The 17,269-nt window shown below is 38.1% G+C and overlaps 1 protein-coding gene across 2 annotated transcripts in view; it reads left to right on the plus strand.

Moving 5' to 3' along the window:
* The window catches only part of FGF2 (fibroblast growth factor 2), a 72,817-nt gene that overhangs the window by 35,281 nt on the left and 20,267 nt on the right, over positions 1–17,269 (plus strand). For both annotated transcript variants that reach the window (XM_045391849.3, XM_045391850.3), the window contains exon 3: positions 15,906–16,009. In XM_045391849.3, the coding sequence (XP_045247784.1) occupies positions 15,906–16,009 (104 nt within the window). The remainder of the gene's footprint in view (positions 1–15,905; positions 16,010–17,269) is intronic.

Genomic DNA, 17,269 nt, shown 5'->3' on the forward strand with positions numbered 1-17,269 from the left:
TCCAATTTAGAAAGGTCTTTTAGCACAGCCTTTAAAAAAAATATAAAAATGTAAAATACAAACACAGAACATCACATTAAAAAACTTGTACATTAGAGAATTATTCCTATGTGACCATTCTTATAACTGTCGCTCAGGTCAAAAAATGAAACTTTGCCAACCACCTCAGAAGCCTTCTATGCCTGTCTCTATCACAGCCTGGCTTCCCCAGTGAAAGTGTAGACTTATTTCAGTCACTTCTTTATTTTACTCAATAGTTTTTATCATAGAAATAGGTATTCTAAAATATCTATTTTACTGTGGCCTTTGAAAATATATGAATTTTTAGCTGTTTTCTTGTCATGTCTTCCTTCCATCCTTTTTTCTCCCTTGCAATTACTTGCTAAAGAAATTGGGTTGTTTGATCTATGGAGTTTCTCAGCCTGGGTTTTGCTGATTGCTCAAGGTGTCTAGGACTTGAGTGTTTAGAGCAGGCATGGCTGTTTCATGCCTCAGTCCTGGAATTACATTCTACCCAGAATATCATTCTCTCTTGTCTCTCCCTTGCCAATACCTTGTTCATGTGGTTATCTTCTATATATACTCCAAAACTTAGCTCAAAACTCACCCCTCCTAGAAATATTCCCAGCCTTTTCATTTAATAATAGATATGTCCTATTCTGTAGTCTCCTAGCACCTGTATAGAACTCCAGTATGACACCAATCACATGGCTGCAATTCTTTCTTTTTCTTTTTTAAAAAATATATATATTTAGAGATGTATTGGAAGGAGTTGGCTTACACCATAGTGGGGGCTGGTGAGGCAAGTCCGAGATCCATAGGCAGGCTGGCAGAACTGGCAGGCTAGAATTCTCTGGCATAGGCTGAAGTGGCTGTCCACAGGCAGAATTTCTGCTGGGAAGCTTCAGCTCTGCTCAGAAGGCCTTTCAACTGATTGAAACAGGCCTTCAACATTTTCAAGAATAATCTTCTTACTCAAAGTCAATTGATTGTGGACTTTAATCACATTTACAAAGTACCTTCACAGCAACACATAGATTAGTGTTTCACTGAATTACTGGGGACTGCAGCCTAGCTAAGTTGATACATTAAAAAAAAATCACACTGCATCTTTTGATTTTCTTTCTGAATTTCTACTTTTCTTTTTCCTAATTTTGGCCTCTGTAAACCTTGCATTTTCTTTATGCTTTAGCACTGTGAGGGACTTAATACTGGGACATTTTTTCACAATATCTCATTCACCATCTTACCTGTCATTCTTTTCCCTGAGGTACTTTGATTTAACATTCACTCAATTCTGTTGTGTGTTGGGCAGTGTGCCACTGCTAGGGATACAGAGATGGATAAAGTACAGTTCCCTACCCTCAAAAAGCTCACCATCAGTTGGTGGGGGACAGACATGTATGATACAAAATTACTCTGAGTGGAGGAAGCAAAAATATAAGAGCTCCCTCTCATATTAATAGGTACTTTGTATACACCAAAAGGAATATATATACACACACACACACACACACACACACACACAGATATATATGTGTGTATATATAGAGAGAGAGAGACGGGAGTCTCACTTTGTCACCCAGGCTGGAGTGCAGTGGTGCAATCTCGGCCTAATGCAACCTCAGCCTCCTGGGATCAAGCAATTCTCCTGCCTCAGCCTCCCAAGTAGCTGGGACTACAGGTGTCCACCACCACGCCCAGCTAATTTTTTGTATTTTTAGTAGAGATGGGGTTTCACTGTGTTAGCCAGGATGGTCTCGATCTCCTGACCTCATGATCTGCCCACCTCAGCCTCCCAAAATGCTGGGATTACAGGCATGAGCCACCATGCCCAGCCAAAAGGAATATTTTTAAAAATTTTAATATGCTCCCTCCTCTTTTTTGAAATAGGGTCTCACTCTGTTGCCCAGGTTGGAGTACAGTGTCAGCCTTGAAATCCTCTTGCCTCAGCCCCCCAAGTAGTTAGGACTGCAGGTGCATACCACTATACCTGGGTAATTTTTTCATTTTTTGTAGATATGGGGGTCTCCCTGATTTGTCCAGGGTGGTCTCAAAGTCCTGGGCTCAAGCAGTCCTCCCACCTTGGCCTCTCAAAGTGCTGGGATTACAGGTGTGAGCCACTGCACCCTGCCAGGAGTGTTTTCATAGAATATAAAGGAACGTCTTGACTGGACGCGGTGGCTCATGACTGTAATCCCAGCACTTTGGGAGGCTGAGGTGGGTGGACTGCTTGAGCTCAGGAGTTTGCAACCAGCCTGGGCAACATGGTGAAACCCTGTCTCTACTAAAATACAAAAATTAGCCGGGCATGGCAGCGTGTACCTGTAGTCCCAGCTACTTGGGAGGCTGAGGCAGGAGAATTGCTTGAACTCAGCAGGTGGAGGTTGCAATGAGCCGAGGTCACACCACACTGCACTCTGGCCTGGGCGACAGAGCAAGACTCCACCACCACCACCCCCCTCTACCCCCCAAAAAAGGAATGTCCATTTTATACAATGAAAAGGAATATCCTATTTTACAGTATTTATTAAGTACTTTTCAGGAGGCAAGCTTCATATGATTATCATGGAAAAGATATCTTGCATTACTTTTTGTCACTTTTTGATAACTATGGCAGAAAATTTTCAAGTGTATAACCAAAAAAGTTGAAGTATTAATGTAGGAATTTTGTGTAATGTGAAAACCAGGGTTTTTAACATTTATATAACATGTAAATTAGTATTTTATCATATCCAGAAACTAGAGAGAAGATGACAGCTCCCCTCATTAGGCCTAGAAAGGACTGGATCATTTTTATGCTTCAGAAGAGTTGATCAAGTCATCCTCCATTTTTCAGAACAAATTTTTGCTAGCTTTTCTGTTATATTATTTCATTTCCTGGAAAGTGTGGAAAATTTTACTCTACTTTTTATGTGGAAATTTAATACAATTCCTTTCATTTCTTACCTTAAAGTACTTAATATTTAAAACCACTCCTTTAAGAAGACCTTAACCATAGAAAATGAGGTATGTCTTTAGTTTATGCCTTTGCTGCGTCATAAGGTTCAGTGGTTTTGCTTATTAAGAGTCTTCTAAATCTCAAGAATGATTATTTTATTGTACCTTTCCTCCCCATGAAGTCCAAAATGGAACGGTGACAACAAAACAGCTAACCTGAGTGTAACCAGATTTAACTTCACTGAACTGGACTGTCGAGTATCCTGTACTGGCTGAGACTTCACGTTGTATGGAATCAGCAAAGCATCTTGCGGGCTTTATGTGGAGCATTAACACAGTTTTTAAACCCTTTTATATATCGTTACCCCAGCTTAACTCTGATTACCTGGTGAACTGCCTTTGGTTACCTTTTGTTCTTTTATAACAATAAGTTTTAATTAGGGAAAGTTTCAACTATATACAAAAACAGACCAGGATAATGAACCCCATGTAGCCATCACCGAACTTCAGCAATTACCATCACATGACCAATCTTATTTCATCTATACCACCCTAGCTCTTTTTACCCCTCCCCTCCACTGGATTGTTTTGAAGTATACCGTAGATATCATGTCATTTCATCAGATCATTTCAAAAATGTTGGCCGGGCGCGGTGGCTCAAGCCTGTAATCCCAGCACTTTGGGAGGCCGAGACGGGTGGATCACAAGGTCAGGAGATCGAGACCATCCTGGTTAACACGGTGAAACCCCGTCTCTACTAAAAAATACAAAAAACTAGCCGGGCGAGGTGGCAGGCGCCTGTAGTCCCAGCTACTCGGGAGGCTGAGCCAGGAGAATGGTGTAAACCCGGGAGACGGAGCTTGCAGTGAGCTGAGATCTGGCCACTGCACTCCAGCCTGGGCGACAGAGCTAGACTCCGTCTCAAAAAAAAAAAAAAAAAAAAAAAAAAAATGTTTTATTCAGAAACTACATAAGGCTGGGTGTGGTGGCCCACATCTGTAATCCCAGCACTTTCGGAGGCCGAGGCAGGAGGATACTGTGAGCCCACAGTTTAAGACCAGCCTGGGCAACACAGCAAGACCCTGTCTCAAAAAGAAAAACACACACACACACACACACAAATGACATAAATTCTTACATAAGTGATTGTGGGTGTTAGTGTATATTAGATAATAAATGATTAATATGTATCTCTGAAAGATAAGGACTTTAAAAATAATCACAGTTCTCTTCTCATGCTAACATTTTTAAAGTTCCCTTAAGGCATAAAATATCCAGTTAGTGTTAAAATTTTCCTGACGGTCTCATATTTTCTTTACAGTTGGTTTATTCTAATCAGAAGTCAAACAACGTTCACATACCCCTTTTGGGTGATATGTCTCCAAACTCCCTTTATAATTGAGAAATTCTCTGTCCCTCCTTGAACTCATGAATGTGCGTTATTTTCAGTCATGTTTAATATGACCCACGGTTGGTATTTTATTCTAGATTGCTTTAAAGTTTTAACAATGCTAACATTGTTACATGTGGGATGTAACAATGTTAACTCCCTTTTTAATTGAGAAATTCTGTCTCCCTCCTTGAACTCATGAATGTGCTTATTTTCAGTCCTGTTTAATATGTCACACAGTTGGTATTTCATTCTAGATTGTTTTAAAGTTTTAACAATGCAAACATTGTTACATGCTTATTATAAAGGTAACATGCACAACTGAGAAAAAAAATTTAAATATCAAAATGCATGTGGAAGTAAAAGAGCATTTTTATCTCATTATCCCCAAATAACTGGTAACTCTTTGGGACTGTTTTCTACTAATCTGTACATATTCAAATGTACAATTTTTACATGCTAAATATTCCCTGTGCTATTACTTTGGGTTTAATTTGCTCTTATTTTTCCAGGTCATAATGTAGAAGCATAGATTTTTTATGTTTTGTTTTTCTAATACAAATATTTAAAGCTGTAATTTTCCCTTTAAACATGCTGAATTTTCATTATCATACAACTAGAAATATTTTCTAAATTTCTTTGAGATTTATTTTCTCTGTTGTTTGTTTGTTTGTTTTGTTCTTGTTGTTGAGACAGGTTCTCGCTCTGTCATCCAGGCTGGAGTATATTCATGCTATTTCGGCTGACTGTAACCTCCACCTCCCAGGCCCAAGCAATTCTCATATCTCAGCCTTCTAGGTAGCTGGGATTACAGGTGCATGCCACTGTGCCTGGCTAATTTTTTGTATTTTTTGTACAATGGGGTTTTGCCATGTTGGCCAGGCTGGCCTTGAACTCCTGACCTCAAGCAATCCACCCATCTCCCAAAATACTGAGATTACAGGCATGAACCACCACACCTGGGCTTCTCTGTGTTTTATTTGGAAATGCATTGCTTGATTTCCAAATATTTGGGGATTTTCCAGATATCATATTGTTAACAGATTTCTACTTTAATATGTCATATGATTTCAGTCATTTCAAATGTATTGAGGCTTGTTTTATGGTCAAGTATATAATTTATTTTTGGGAATGTGTTGGGTGTAGTGATCTTTAAGTGTCGATTTGGGCATATCCGCATGCAAAAGAATGAAGTCGTGCCAACATACCACATACAAAAATTAACTCAAAATGTATTAAAACCTAAATAGAAGGGGTAAAACTAAAACTTAGAGGAAAGCACAGGTGTAAACTTTCATGACCCTAGATTAGGCAATGATTTCTTAGATATGACACTAAAAGTACAATCAACAAAAGAAGAACATTGATAAATTGGACTTCATGAATATTTAAAGTGTTTATGCTTCAAAGGACAACATCAAGAAAGTGAAAAGATACCCCACAGGATGGGAGAAAATATTCTCACAGCATATGTCTGAAAGGGATTTGTATCTAGGACATATAATTAACTCAACTCAATAATAAAAAGACAATCTAAAAATGAATCAAATATCTAAATAGACATTTCTTCAAAGAAGGTAACCAAATAGCCAATAAGCACATGAAAAGATGCTCAACATCGTTACCCATCCAAGAAATGCAAATCAGAATCACAGTGAGATACTACTTCACACTCAACTAGGATGCCTATAATTCAGAAATAAAAACAGACCATAACAAGTGTTGGCCTGGATGTGGAATAATTGGAACTCATATATTGCTGATGAGAATGTAAAGTTGCATTGGAAAACAGTCTGACAATTCCACAAATGATTAAACATAGAGTTACCATATGACCCAGTAATTTGACTCCTAGGTATATACTCCCCAAAAAAGAAAACGTATGTCTACACAAAATCTTGTATATGAATGTTCATGGCAATGTTATTTGTGTAGCCAAAAAGTAAAAACAGTTCAAATATCCATCAGCTGCTGAAGGGATGAATCAGTCTGTCTATACAACGGACTATTATTTGGCAATAAAAAGTAATGAAGTATTGATACATGCTACAACATGCATAAACCTTTAAAACATTATTCTGAGTGAAAGAGGCAAGTCACATTTTGTTTATATGAATGTCCAGAATAGACAAATCTATAGAGACAGGTTGCCCAGGGTTGGGATGAGTGGTATTAGGGACATGGAAAGTGACTGCTAAAGAATGTAGGGTGATGAAAATGTTCTATAATTGATTGTGATGGTTGCACAATGCTATGATTATAGTAAAGCACGTTGAATTGAATGCATGTTTTAAATGGGTGAATTGCATGGCATGTGAATTATACCTCAATAAGGCTATAATCGATAAAACAAACAAAGGAACCATGGGTACCAACAGTTCAGAATAAGTGCCTTCTATATTACTTAGTATTATGGTGTCTTTGGAAAAGGAATTTCTCAGATGGAGTTAATTGATTTGAACAATTCAAGGCCTGCAGGCAAATTGCCATAGATGGCTTCCCAAGCTGGGAGAGTTTATTTTTTTCCATTAAAAAATATATATTTTTAAAAATTTTTTAGAGACAGGGTTTCACTTTGTTGTCCAGGCTGGGCAAACCCTGGGCTCAAGTGATCTGCCTGCCAAGGCCTCCCGAAGTGCTGGAATTACAGGTGTGAGCCACCGTGCCCGGCCACAGTTAATTTTTTGGAACATAGTTTTTAAAATGACTATATTAGGGGGATGAAGTCTTAGATAAATAAAACTTACTTGATCTAAAAAACAGTATCATTTAAATCACGATTGGTAATGCTGTTCACACCTTCCATTTTCTTAATGATTTATTCTCTTGTCAGTTTTTGCTTGAGATATTTTAGAGTTCTATTATTAGCTGCTAAATATTTAAGATGATTATGATGACCTTGTTTATCTCTGGTTATACTACTTGCCTTCAAGGCTATATTGTCAGATATTAATATAGCTAGATCAGCTTTCTTATACTTAAGGTCTGTATTTTACCTATTTTTTCAACAATTTTACTGTCAACCTGCCTGTATATTTGTATTTAAGGTGCTTTTCTTGTAAACAACATAGTTAGGTTTTGTTTTTTCATCTTGTTGACAATTGTTTCCTTTTAGTGGTGTGTTGAACATATATATTCAGTGTTATTATTGATATGGTTGGTTTAAATCTGCCATTTTACCGTTTTTCTTTTTTTTTTTAAATTTCTTCTAAAAAATGGGATACATGTGCAGAATGTGCACGTTTGTTACATAGGTATATGTGTGCCATACTGGTTTGCTGCATCCGTTGATCCATCCTCTTAGTTCCCTCCCCTCGCTCCCCACCCCACAACAGGCCCTGGTGTGTGTTGTTCCCCACTCTGTGTCCATGTGTTCTTATTGTTCAGCTCCCACCTATGAGTGAGAACATGCAGTATTTGGTTTTCTGTTCCTGTGTTAGTTTGCTGAGGATGATGGCTTCCAGCTTCATCCATGTCCCTGCAAAGGACATGATCTCATTCCTTTTTATGGCTACATGACATTCCATGGTGTATGTGTACCACATTTTCTTGATCCAGTCTATTATTGATGGGCATTTGGGTTGGTTCCATTTCTTTGCTATCGTAAATAGTGCTGCAGTAAACACACATGTGTATGTGTCTTTATAGTAGAATGATTTATAATCCTTTGGGTATATACCAAGTAATGGGATTGCTGGGTCAGATGGTATTTCTGGTTCTAGATCCTTGAATTGCCACACTGTTTTCAACAATGGTTGAACTGATTTACATTCCCACTAGCAGTATAAAAGTGTTTCTATTTCTTCACAGCCTTGCCAGCATCTATTGTTTCCTGACTTTTTAATAATCGCCATTCTGACTGGTGTGAGATGGTATCTCATTGTGGCTTTGATTTGCGTTTCTCTGATGATCAGTGATGTTGAGCTTTTTTTCTTATGTTTGTTGGCCATGTAAATGTCGTCTTTTGAGAAGTATCTGTTCATATCCTTTGCCCACTTTTTGATGGGGTTGTTTGTTTTTTTCTTGTAAATTTGTTTAAGTTCCTTATAAATTCTGGATATTAGACCTTTGTTAGATGGGTAGATTGCAGAAACTTTCTCCCATTCTGTAGGTTGCCTATTCACTCTGCTGATAGTTTCTTTTGCTGTGCAGAAGCTCTTTAGTTTAATTAGATCTCATTTGTCAATTTTGGCTTTTGTTGTAATTGCTTTTGTTGTTTTAGTCATGAAGTCTTTGCCCTGGCCTATGTCCTGAATGGTATTGCCTAGGTTTTCTTCTAGGGTTTTTATGGTTTTGGGTTTTACATTTAAGTCTTTAATCCATCTTGAGTTAATTTTTGTATAAGGTATAAGAAAGGGGTCAGTTTTCTGTATATGGCTAGCCAGTTTTCCCAGCACCATTTATCAAATATGAGATTTCTTCCCCGTTGCTTGTTTTTACCAGGTTTGCCAAAGATGAGATGGTTGTGGATGTGTGGTATTATTTCTGAGGTCTCTGCTCTGCTCCATTGGTCTATATATCTGTTTTGGTACCAGTACCATGTTGTTTTGGTTATTGCAGCCTTGTAGTATAGTTTGAAGTCAGGTAGTGTGATGCCTCCAGCTTTGTTCTTTTTGCTTAGTATTGTCTTGGCTATACGGGGTCTTCTTTCATTCCATATGAAATTTAAAATAGTTTTTTCTAATGCTGTAAAGAATGTGAATGGTAGTTTGATGGGAATAGCATTGAATCTACCAATTACTTTGGGCAGTATGTCCATTTTCACTATCTTGATTCTTCCTATCCTTGAGGATGGAATATTTTCCCATTTGTTTGCATTCTCTCTTATTTCCTTGAGCAGTGGTTTATAGTTCTCCTTGAAGAGGTCCTTCACAGCACTTGTTAGCTATATTCCTAGGTATTTTATTCTCGTTGTAACGGTTGTGAATGGGAGTTTATTCATGATTTGGCTCTCTGCTTGTCTATTGGTGTAAAGGAACGCTTGTGATTTTTCCACATTGATTTTGTATCCCGAGAATTTGCTGAAGTTGCTTGTCAGTTTAAGAAGTTTTTGGGCAGAGACGATGGGGTTTTCTAAATATACAATCATGTCATCTGCAAACAGAGACAATTTGACTTCCTCTCTTTCTATTTGAATACCCTTTCTTTCTCTTGCCTGATTTCCCTGGCCAGAACTTCCAATATTATGTTGAGTAGGACTGGTAAGAGAGGGCATCCTTGCCTTGTGCCAGTTTTCAAAGGGAATGCTTCCAGCTTTTGCCCATTCAATATGATATTGGCTGTGGGTTTGTCATAAATAGCTCTTATTATTTTGAGATATGTTCCATCAACACCTAGTTTATTGAGAGTTTTTAGCATGAAGGGGTGTTGAATTTTATCGAAGGCCTTTTCTGCATCTATTGAGATCATCATGTGGTTTTTGTCTTTGGTTCTGTTTATGTGATGGATTACATTTATTGATTTATGTATGTTGAAACAGCTTTGCATCCCAGGGATGAAGTCGACTTGATCGTGGTGGATAAGTTTTTTCATGTGTTGCTGAATTCTGTTTGCCAGTATTTTATTGAGGATTTTCACATCAATGTTCATCAGGGATGTTGGCCTGAAGTTTTCGTTGTTCTGTCTCTTCTTGGTTTGGTATCAGGATGATGCTGGCCTCATAAAATGAATTAGGGAGGAGTCCCTCCTTTTCAATTTTCTGAAAATTTTTTAGTTTCAGAAGGAATGGTACCAGCTCCTCTTTGTATTTCTGGTAGAATTCAGCTCTGAATTCGTCTGGTCCTGGGCTTGTTTTGGTTGGTAGGCTATTAATTACTGCCTCAATTTCAGAGCTTGTTATTGGTCTATTTAGGGATTCTTCTTCCTGGTTTAGCCTTGGGAGGGTGTATGTGTCCAGGAATTTATCAATTTCTTTTAGTTTATTTGCGTAGAAGTATTTATTGTATTCTCTGATGATAGTTTCTACTTCTGTGGGGTCAGTGGTGATCTCCCCTTTATCATTGTGTCTATTTAATTCTTCCCTCTTTTCTTGTTTGTTAGTCTAGCTGGCGGTCTATTTTGTTAATCTTTTCTCCTGGATTCATGGATTTTTTTGGAGGGTTTTTCTTGTCTCTATTTCCTTCAGTTCTTCTATGATCTTAGGTATTTCTTGTTTTCTGCTAGCTTTTGGATTAGTTTGTTCTTTCCTCTCTAGCTCTTTTAATTGTGATATTAGGGTGTTGCTTTGAGATCTTTCAAGCTCTCTGAAGTGGGCATTTAGTGCTATAAATTTCCCTCTTAATACTGCTTTAGCTGTGCCCCAGAAATTCTGGTACATTGTCTCTTTGTTCTCGTTTTCAAATAACTTCTTCACTTCTGCTATAATTTCATTATTTACCCAGGAGTCATTCAGGAGCAGGTTGTTCAATTTCCATGTAATTGTGCGGTTTTGAGTGAGTTTCTTAATCCTGAGTTCTAATTTGATTGCACCGTGTTTTGAGAGACGGTTTGTTATGATTTAAGTTCTTTTGCATTTGCTGAGGAGTGTTTTACTTCCAAATATGTAGTCGATTTTAGAATAAGTGCCATGTGGTACTGAGAAGAATGTATATTCTGTTGATTTGGGGTAGAGCGTTCTATAGACGTCTACTAGGTCCACTTGATCCAGAGCTGAGTTCAAGTCCTGAATATCCTTATTAATTTTCTGTCTCATTGATCTAATATTGACAGTAGGGCATTAAAGTCTCCCACTATTATTTCATAGGAGTCTAAGTCTCTTTGTAGGTCTCTAAGAGGCACACCCCCTCCACCAAGAGAGAAAGTGCTTCATTAAACTGGTCCTATTACCCGTGCCACCCAACTGGGTGAGACCCTCCAACAGGGGTTGTCAAACACCTATACAGGAGTGATCCTACTGGCATCAGGATGGTGCTCCTCAAGGTCAGAGGCCAGAGAAGAAGCACACACCCATCTTTGCTGTTCTCCAGCCTCCTTGAGTGACATCTCCAGGTGCAGAAGCAAATCAGATAGAATAGGGCCTGAAGTGAATTGCCAGCAAACTGCAGCAGCCCTGTAGAAGAGGGACCTGACCATTGAAAGAAAAAAATAATAATAAGCAGAAAGCAACAACAGCATCATCAACAAAAAAGTCCCCACAAAAACCCCATCCAAGGGTCAGCAGCCTCAAAGACTGAAACTAGACAAACTCACAAAGATGAGAAAGAATCAACAGAAAAATACTGAAAACCCAAAAGGCCAAAGTGCCTCTTCTCCTCCAAATGATCGCAACGTCTCTCCATCAAGGGTGCAAAATTGGACGGAGGATCAGTTGGACGAATTGACGGAAGCAGGCTTCAGAAGATGGGTAATAAAAAACTACGCTGAGCTAAAAGGAGCATGTTCTAACCCAATGCAAAGACACTAAGAACCTTTATGAAAGGTTAGAGGAATTGTTAACTAGAATACCAGTTTAGAGAGGAACGTAAATGACCTGATGGAGTTGAAAAACACAGCATGAGAACTTCGTGAAGCATACACAGGTATCAACATCCAAATCAACCAAATAGAAGAAAGGATATCAGAATTTGAAGACCATCTTGCTGAAATAAGGCATGAAGACAAGACTAGAGAAAAAAGAATGTAAAGGAGTGAAAAAAACCTCCAAGAAATATGGGACTTCATAAAAAGACCAAACCTACTATTGACTAGAGTACCAGAAGAAGACAGGGAGAATAGAAACAAGCTGGAAAACACACTTCGGGATATTATCCAGGAGAACTTCCCCAACCTAGCAAGACAGGCCAACATACAAATTCAGGAAACGCAGAGAACACCACCAAGATACTCCACAAGAAGATCAACCCCAAGACACATAATCATCAGATTCTCCAAGGTTGAAATGAAGGAAAAACTGTTTAGGGCAGCCAGAGAGAAAGGCCAGGTCACCTACAAAGGGAAGTCCATCAGACTAACAGCAGACCTCTCAGCAGAAACTCTATAAGCCTGAAGAGATTGAGGGCCAATATTCAACACTCTTACAGAAAAAAATGTTCAATTTCGTATCCAGCCACACTAACCTTCAAAAGTGAAGGAGAAATAAAATCCTTTCCAGACAAGCAGATGCTGAGGGATTTTGTCACCACCAGGCCTGCCTTACAAGAGCTCCTGAAAGGAGCACTAAATATGGAAAGGAAAAACCGGTACCAGTCACTGCAAAAACACACTAAAATATAAAGACCAATGACACTAGGAAGAAACTGCATCAGCTAGTGTGCAAAATAACCAAATAGCAGCATGATGACAGAATCAAATTCACACATTTTGCTATTTTTCTAATTATCCTTTCTGTCCTTTACCTTCTGTCTTTCCCTTTCTGCCTTCTTGGGTTAATTGAATTGAGTAGTTTTAAAATATTTCATTTTGCCTTTGTAACTCAGCTGCTAAATGTTTGGATTGGTGGGGAGTTAACCTTGCTCTTGAACTCTACTCCTGGCTTTCCACATCTTGGAAGATCTCTCTTTATCCTGCTGGTCATTGGCTTTGTTTTTGGTGAAAGCTCAGTGCTTCTCAGAAGGATCGCTTTCAGCCATTTGACCTGCTCCCAGCCTTCAGTGGACTGCTGCCTTGCAGTCTGCAAAGGCCCAGAGTACTTGAGGAGGATCTCTAGCCCTTCTGTTCTGTTCCTAGCCTTTGGTGTGTGGTACTTGTGCACTGAGTGGAAGCTCTATGGGAAAGAACTGGCAGGTGGATATGGAATTGCTCTTTGATCAGGGCTCTTCAGAATTCTACTTCCTCACATCAGCAGCTAATAAAAGTTTCTTAAAAATTCAGCTGGTTTCTTCATAGTCCCATATTTGGCAAGTTTATTCCTCCTCCTATCAGAGATGAAGCAGTTATGCATCTCTGTTTTTGGAAGAGATCATCTGTATATCGAATTTATTTAGGAGATGAAGCAGCTGTGCATCTCTTTTTTGGGAAGAGATCATCTGTATATTGAATTCAGTTTATTTAGGTTTTTTATACATCTCAGCTCAGATAGTTTTTATAGAAAATCTATGATTTTGTGACTTCCTCAACTTCTTGTTATAGACTCTGGTTATTTTTAAAACTTATATTTTAAAAATTATATGCCAATGGAAACACTTTTCAAGAATCTACGTTTAATGCTTATTGCTTAGTGGTTTAATGAATAACAGTCCCTGAGTGTGGAATAGTTGAGGTCTACAAAAGGTTAATGAGTAAATGAATGATATTTACTTTGAGTATTGAGTCACTGGTACTGATCTAGCCATACATGAATATCCCTAATCACCCTTATGACCAGTAATACACATTTATGAGACGGTGGGCTAGAGCTGGGCTAGAGTTTATTGATAAGGGACAGAAAGAAAGTATAGCAATTGATTATGCAGCCTTACCTCATGGGCATTTGTACGCCCTTATGAGTTAAAGTGAGATGCAAATGCATTCTTCATTAAAATGGCTTATCTGAATCATTTTAGAGCTGTATACAATAATTTGCTCATACTCATTAAGATAAGTTTGGTTATGTTGATTAAAAGCAAAGCTTATTTTCTGCATTTTCCAATAATGTTGTAAAAAAGACTTCATACCCTTCTTTTTTGGGTTTCATGTCTTCTTACATTCCTTTTACTTCGTATTATCTTTTAAGATTTTGTAGAAGAATTTCACTTGGGTAACTGCAGGCTTCAATGATGCAATGCTTTCTGGAATCCAGGGGTAACTGACACACAGAGGAGACTCAGACATGAAATGTTCAACAAAATGCTAAGATTGTTTTTTTAATTGTAAATTCTTAAGCATTCATAAAAGTAGTGAGATTAGAATGAGATCCTGTGCTTCTAATGACTGTTAACACAAGTCAATCTTATTTATCCTATCCACTTTTTTAAAAATTTATTATCTATTATTTAAAATAATCTATTAGCTTATTTTAAAGCTAATCCCAGATATTATGTTTCATTTTGCATGTCTGTTGCTGTCTTGATAGGAAAAATTTTAAAACATAAATTACTATGACATAATGATATCTAACAAAGTTAATTACTTCAGAAACTTTCAAAAGTTGCTTTTTCATGCCATTTCTCTAGCTACCTATAAACACCTGGAAATTATATTTATTTTATATTTCTAATGTTATTCAAATGATAATATGCTGATTTCTAAAATTGCATTTTTTTCTCTTGCTCTCAAGAATATACTAAACATATCCATAGTATATAGGATGACCTATGAAAATAGGTTGGACAAACATTTATCTTGCTTATCTTATGATAAGCAGAGTTCTGAGAAGTTTGGTAATAAAGAGTTAACTTGGCTTAACTAAGACTTTCCTAAATTATTTGACGCCAGAAACTGTTTTTTTATGTAACATCTGATAGCCAAAATACATTTGGGGGAATATTGTTCTAGGCAGGAGAATGCTGCCTCTGAATAGCAAAATAATCTTTACTTCATTTTTATTTCAATTAATTATGTAATTATTTGTCCATATTGCATTATTGTCATAATTAAGTATTTTTTTCTATAATCTACTTAATATTGGTAATGCAATGTGACAAGTCATCTTTCTCAGGATCTTATTTTATGAAAATCTTTCATCACACTTATTTTATGAAAATCATTTGCTGTATAAGCAAATCAAGTATAAGCATTTTGTGTTTCCACTAGATAGATATTTGCGCACAAAAAAATAGACATCAAAATCCCATATAGAAAGCTAAATGCATCTATATTTCATTGAAGAGGAAGCTAGAAATAAGATGTGTAGAAGTCAAGGAAATAGGGCCGGGCGTGGTGGCTCACGCCTGTAATCCCAGCACTTTGGGAGGCCGAGGCGGGCAGATCATGAGGTCAGGAGATCGAGACCATCCTGGCTAACATGGTGAAACCCCGTCTCTACTAAAAATACAAAAAATTAGCGAGGCGTGGTGGCAGGCGCCTGTAGTCCCAGCTACTTGGGAGACTGAGGCAGGAGAATGGTGGGAACCCGGGAGGCAGAGCTTGCAGTGAGCTGTGATTGTGCCACTGCACTCCAGCCTGGGTGACAGAGGCAAGACTCTGACTCAAAAAAGAAAAAAAAGTCAAGAAAATACAGCTCAAATTATAACAGTGAATTATTAGATTGTGTTTTATTCATGAAGAATTGGCAAATAACTTTTAAATAGTTTCAACATAGGCAGTAGCATGGGAATTCTCACATGGTGAGGGTACTTTTATGCACCTTTAAAGTATGTTCACTTTAAAAAATGTAAACAGTTAACGGGGGCAATTGAAAGCTAACTGCCCAACAAAGGAAACAATTCTCCATATGTCCCCCTTCTCTGCTCACCCTGTGACATAGGAGCGACAAGGGACTTACAAGGCACTGGTGCCCTAGTAGTTCTGCATCTCATCCTCTCTCATACAGTTTAGTTGACATCTGCTCCTTGTCACTCACCCATATGCCCAACCTCACCAATCCCCCAAGTGGATTAGGTGTTGCTTAGGTGTGTTTTGTCTTTATATTGCATAAATGTTGTGAAGAGGGCTCTTTCCTCTATGGTTCTACAAAGATAATTTTTTTTTCCCATTACAGTCAAATTACAACTTCAAGCAGAAGAGAGAGGAGTTGTGTCTATCAAAGGAGTGTGTGCTAACCGTTACCTTGCTATGAAGGAAGATGGAAGATTACTGGCTTCTGTAAGCATACTTTCTGTTTTAACACTTTTTTTGTTAGCTTTTATTGCTGTTAATTTGCCAGCATTGTTGTTTATCAAATCTTTATAAAGGGTTGTACATGTATCATCTTCATAGTCACCCTGTAAAATAGGGAGCATTTTCTTTATTTCACAGATGCAAAAACTGATGTGCTGAGGGAGTAACTAAAGAAAGAAAACACAGTTCATATAAAGTAGAGACTGGATTGGGCTAGAGGCATTCCTGACCTCTACATCACTGCTTTTACTCTGCACAACTATTAAACTATAATCTTAAAAAATGTTCCTTCTATTATGCAGTTGTTTGAAGATCAGTGGGAATAGATGTATAAAATTTTGATTATCGGTTTTTAAGTTTCTTCTTTAGAATGTGACATACAAAACACTTGCAGTGTAGGACACTAATTGAGAATGTAGGCTTTTTGCCTGGTACAGATGCCGACTCTGCTACTTATGAGCTCTTTGTTCTTGGGCAAATGATTCTGAGTTAGTTCCCTCACCTGTAAAATAGAAACAATGATCCTATCTCATTGGAATTTTATGAGAATTTAATTCAATACTACACATCAAGTGCCCAAATCAGCATCCGACATGTAATAGATCCTGAAAATTGCTACTTCTTCCTCATATTACTTCTCATTTATGTATATGTCAGGAGAGGGACTTTTTTTTTTCTTTTTTGTTTTTTGAGATGGAGTCTCGCTCCACTGCACAGACTAGAGTGCAGTGGTGGTGCAATCTCGGGTCACTGCACCCTCTACTTCCTGGGTTCTAGCAATTCTCCTGCCTCAGCCTCCCGAGTAGCTGGGATTACAGGAATGCACCACCATGCCTGGCTAATTTTTAAATATTTTTTAGTAGAGACAGGGTTTCACCATGTTGGCCGGGCTGGTCTTGAACTCCTGACCTCAGGTGATCCGCCTGTCTTGGCCTCCCAAAGTGCTGGGATTATAGGCGTAAGCCACCATGCCCGGCTGTGGAGAGGGACTTTTCTTTTTTACATTTCATCACAGCACATCAGGGGTCCTAGCTCCTGGCTAGTATTCTTTCCAGTAGTACAGGCTCCCTGTCAACTTCACCATTATTATTAGAAATGGGATTGCATATCTGTTAAACATATGGTGTGTAAAGAATGGTGCAGGAAAATAAATATAAAAGACACAGATCTCATTCCTGTCTCCTTGAGAGAGTAGATAGGACATGTAGGTAAATGTCTGTGTGTGTGTGTGTGTGTGTGTGTGTG

Source organism: Macaca fascicularis, chromosome 5 (genome assembly GCF_037993035.2).
Source record: "Macaca fascicularis isolate 582-1 chromosome 5, T2T-MFA8v1.1".
NCBI lineage: Eukaryota > Metazoa > Chordata > Mammalia > Primates > Cercopithecidae > Macaca > Macaca fascicularis.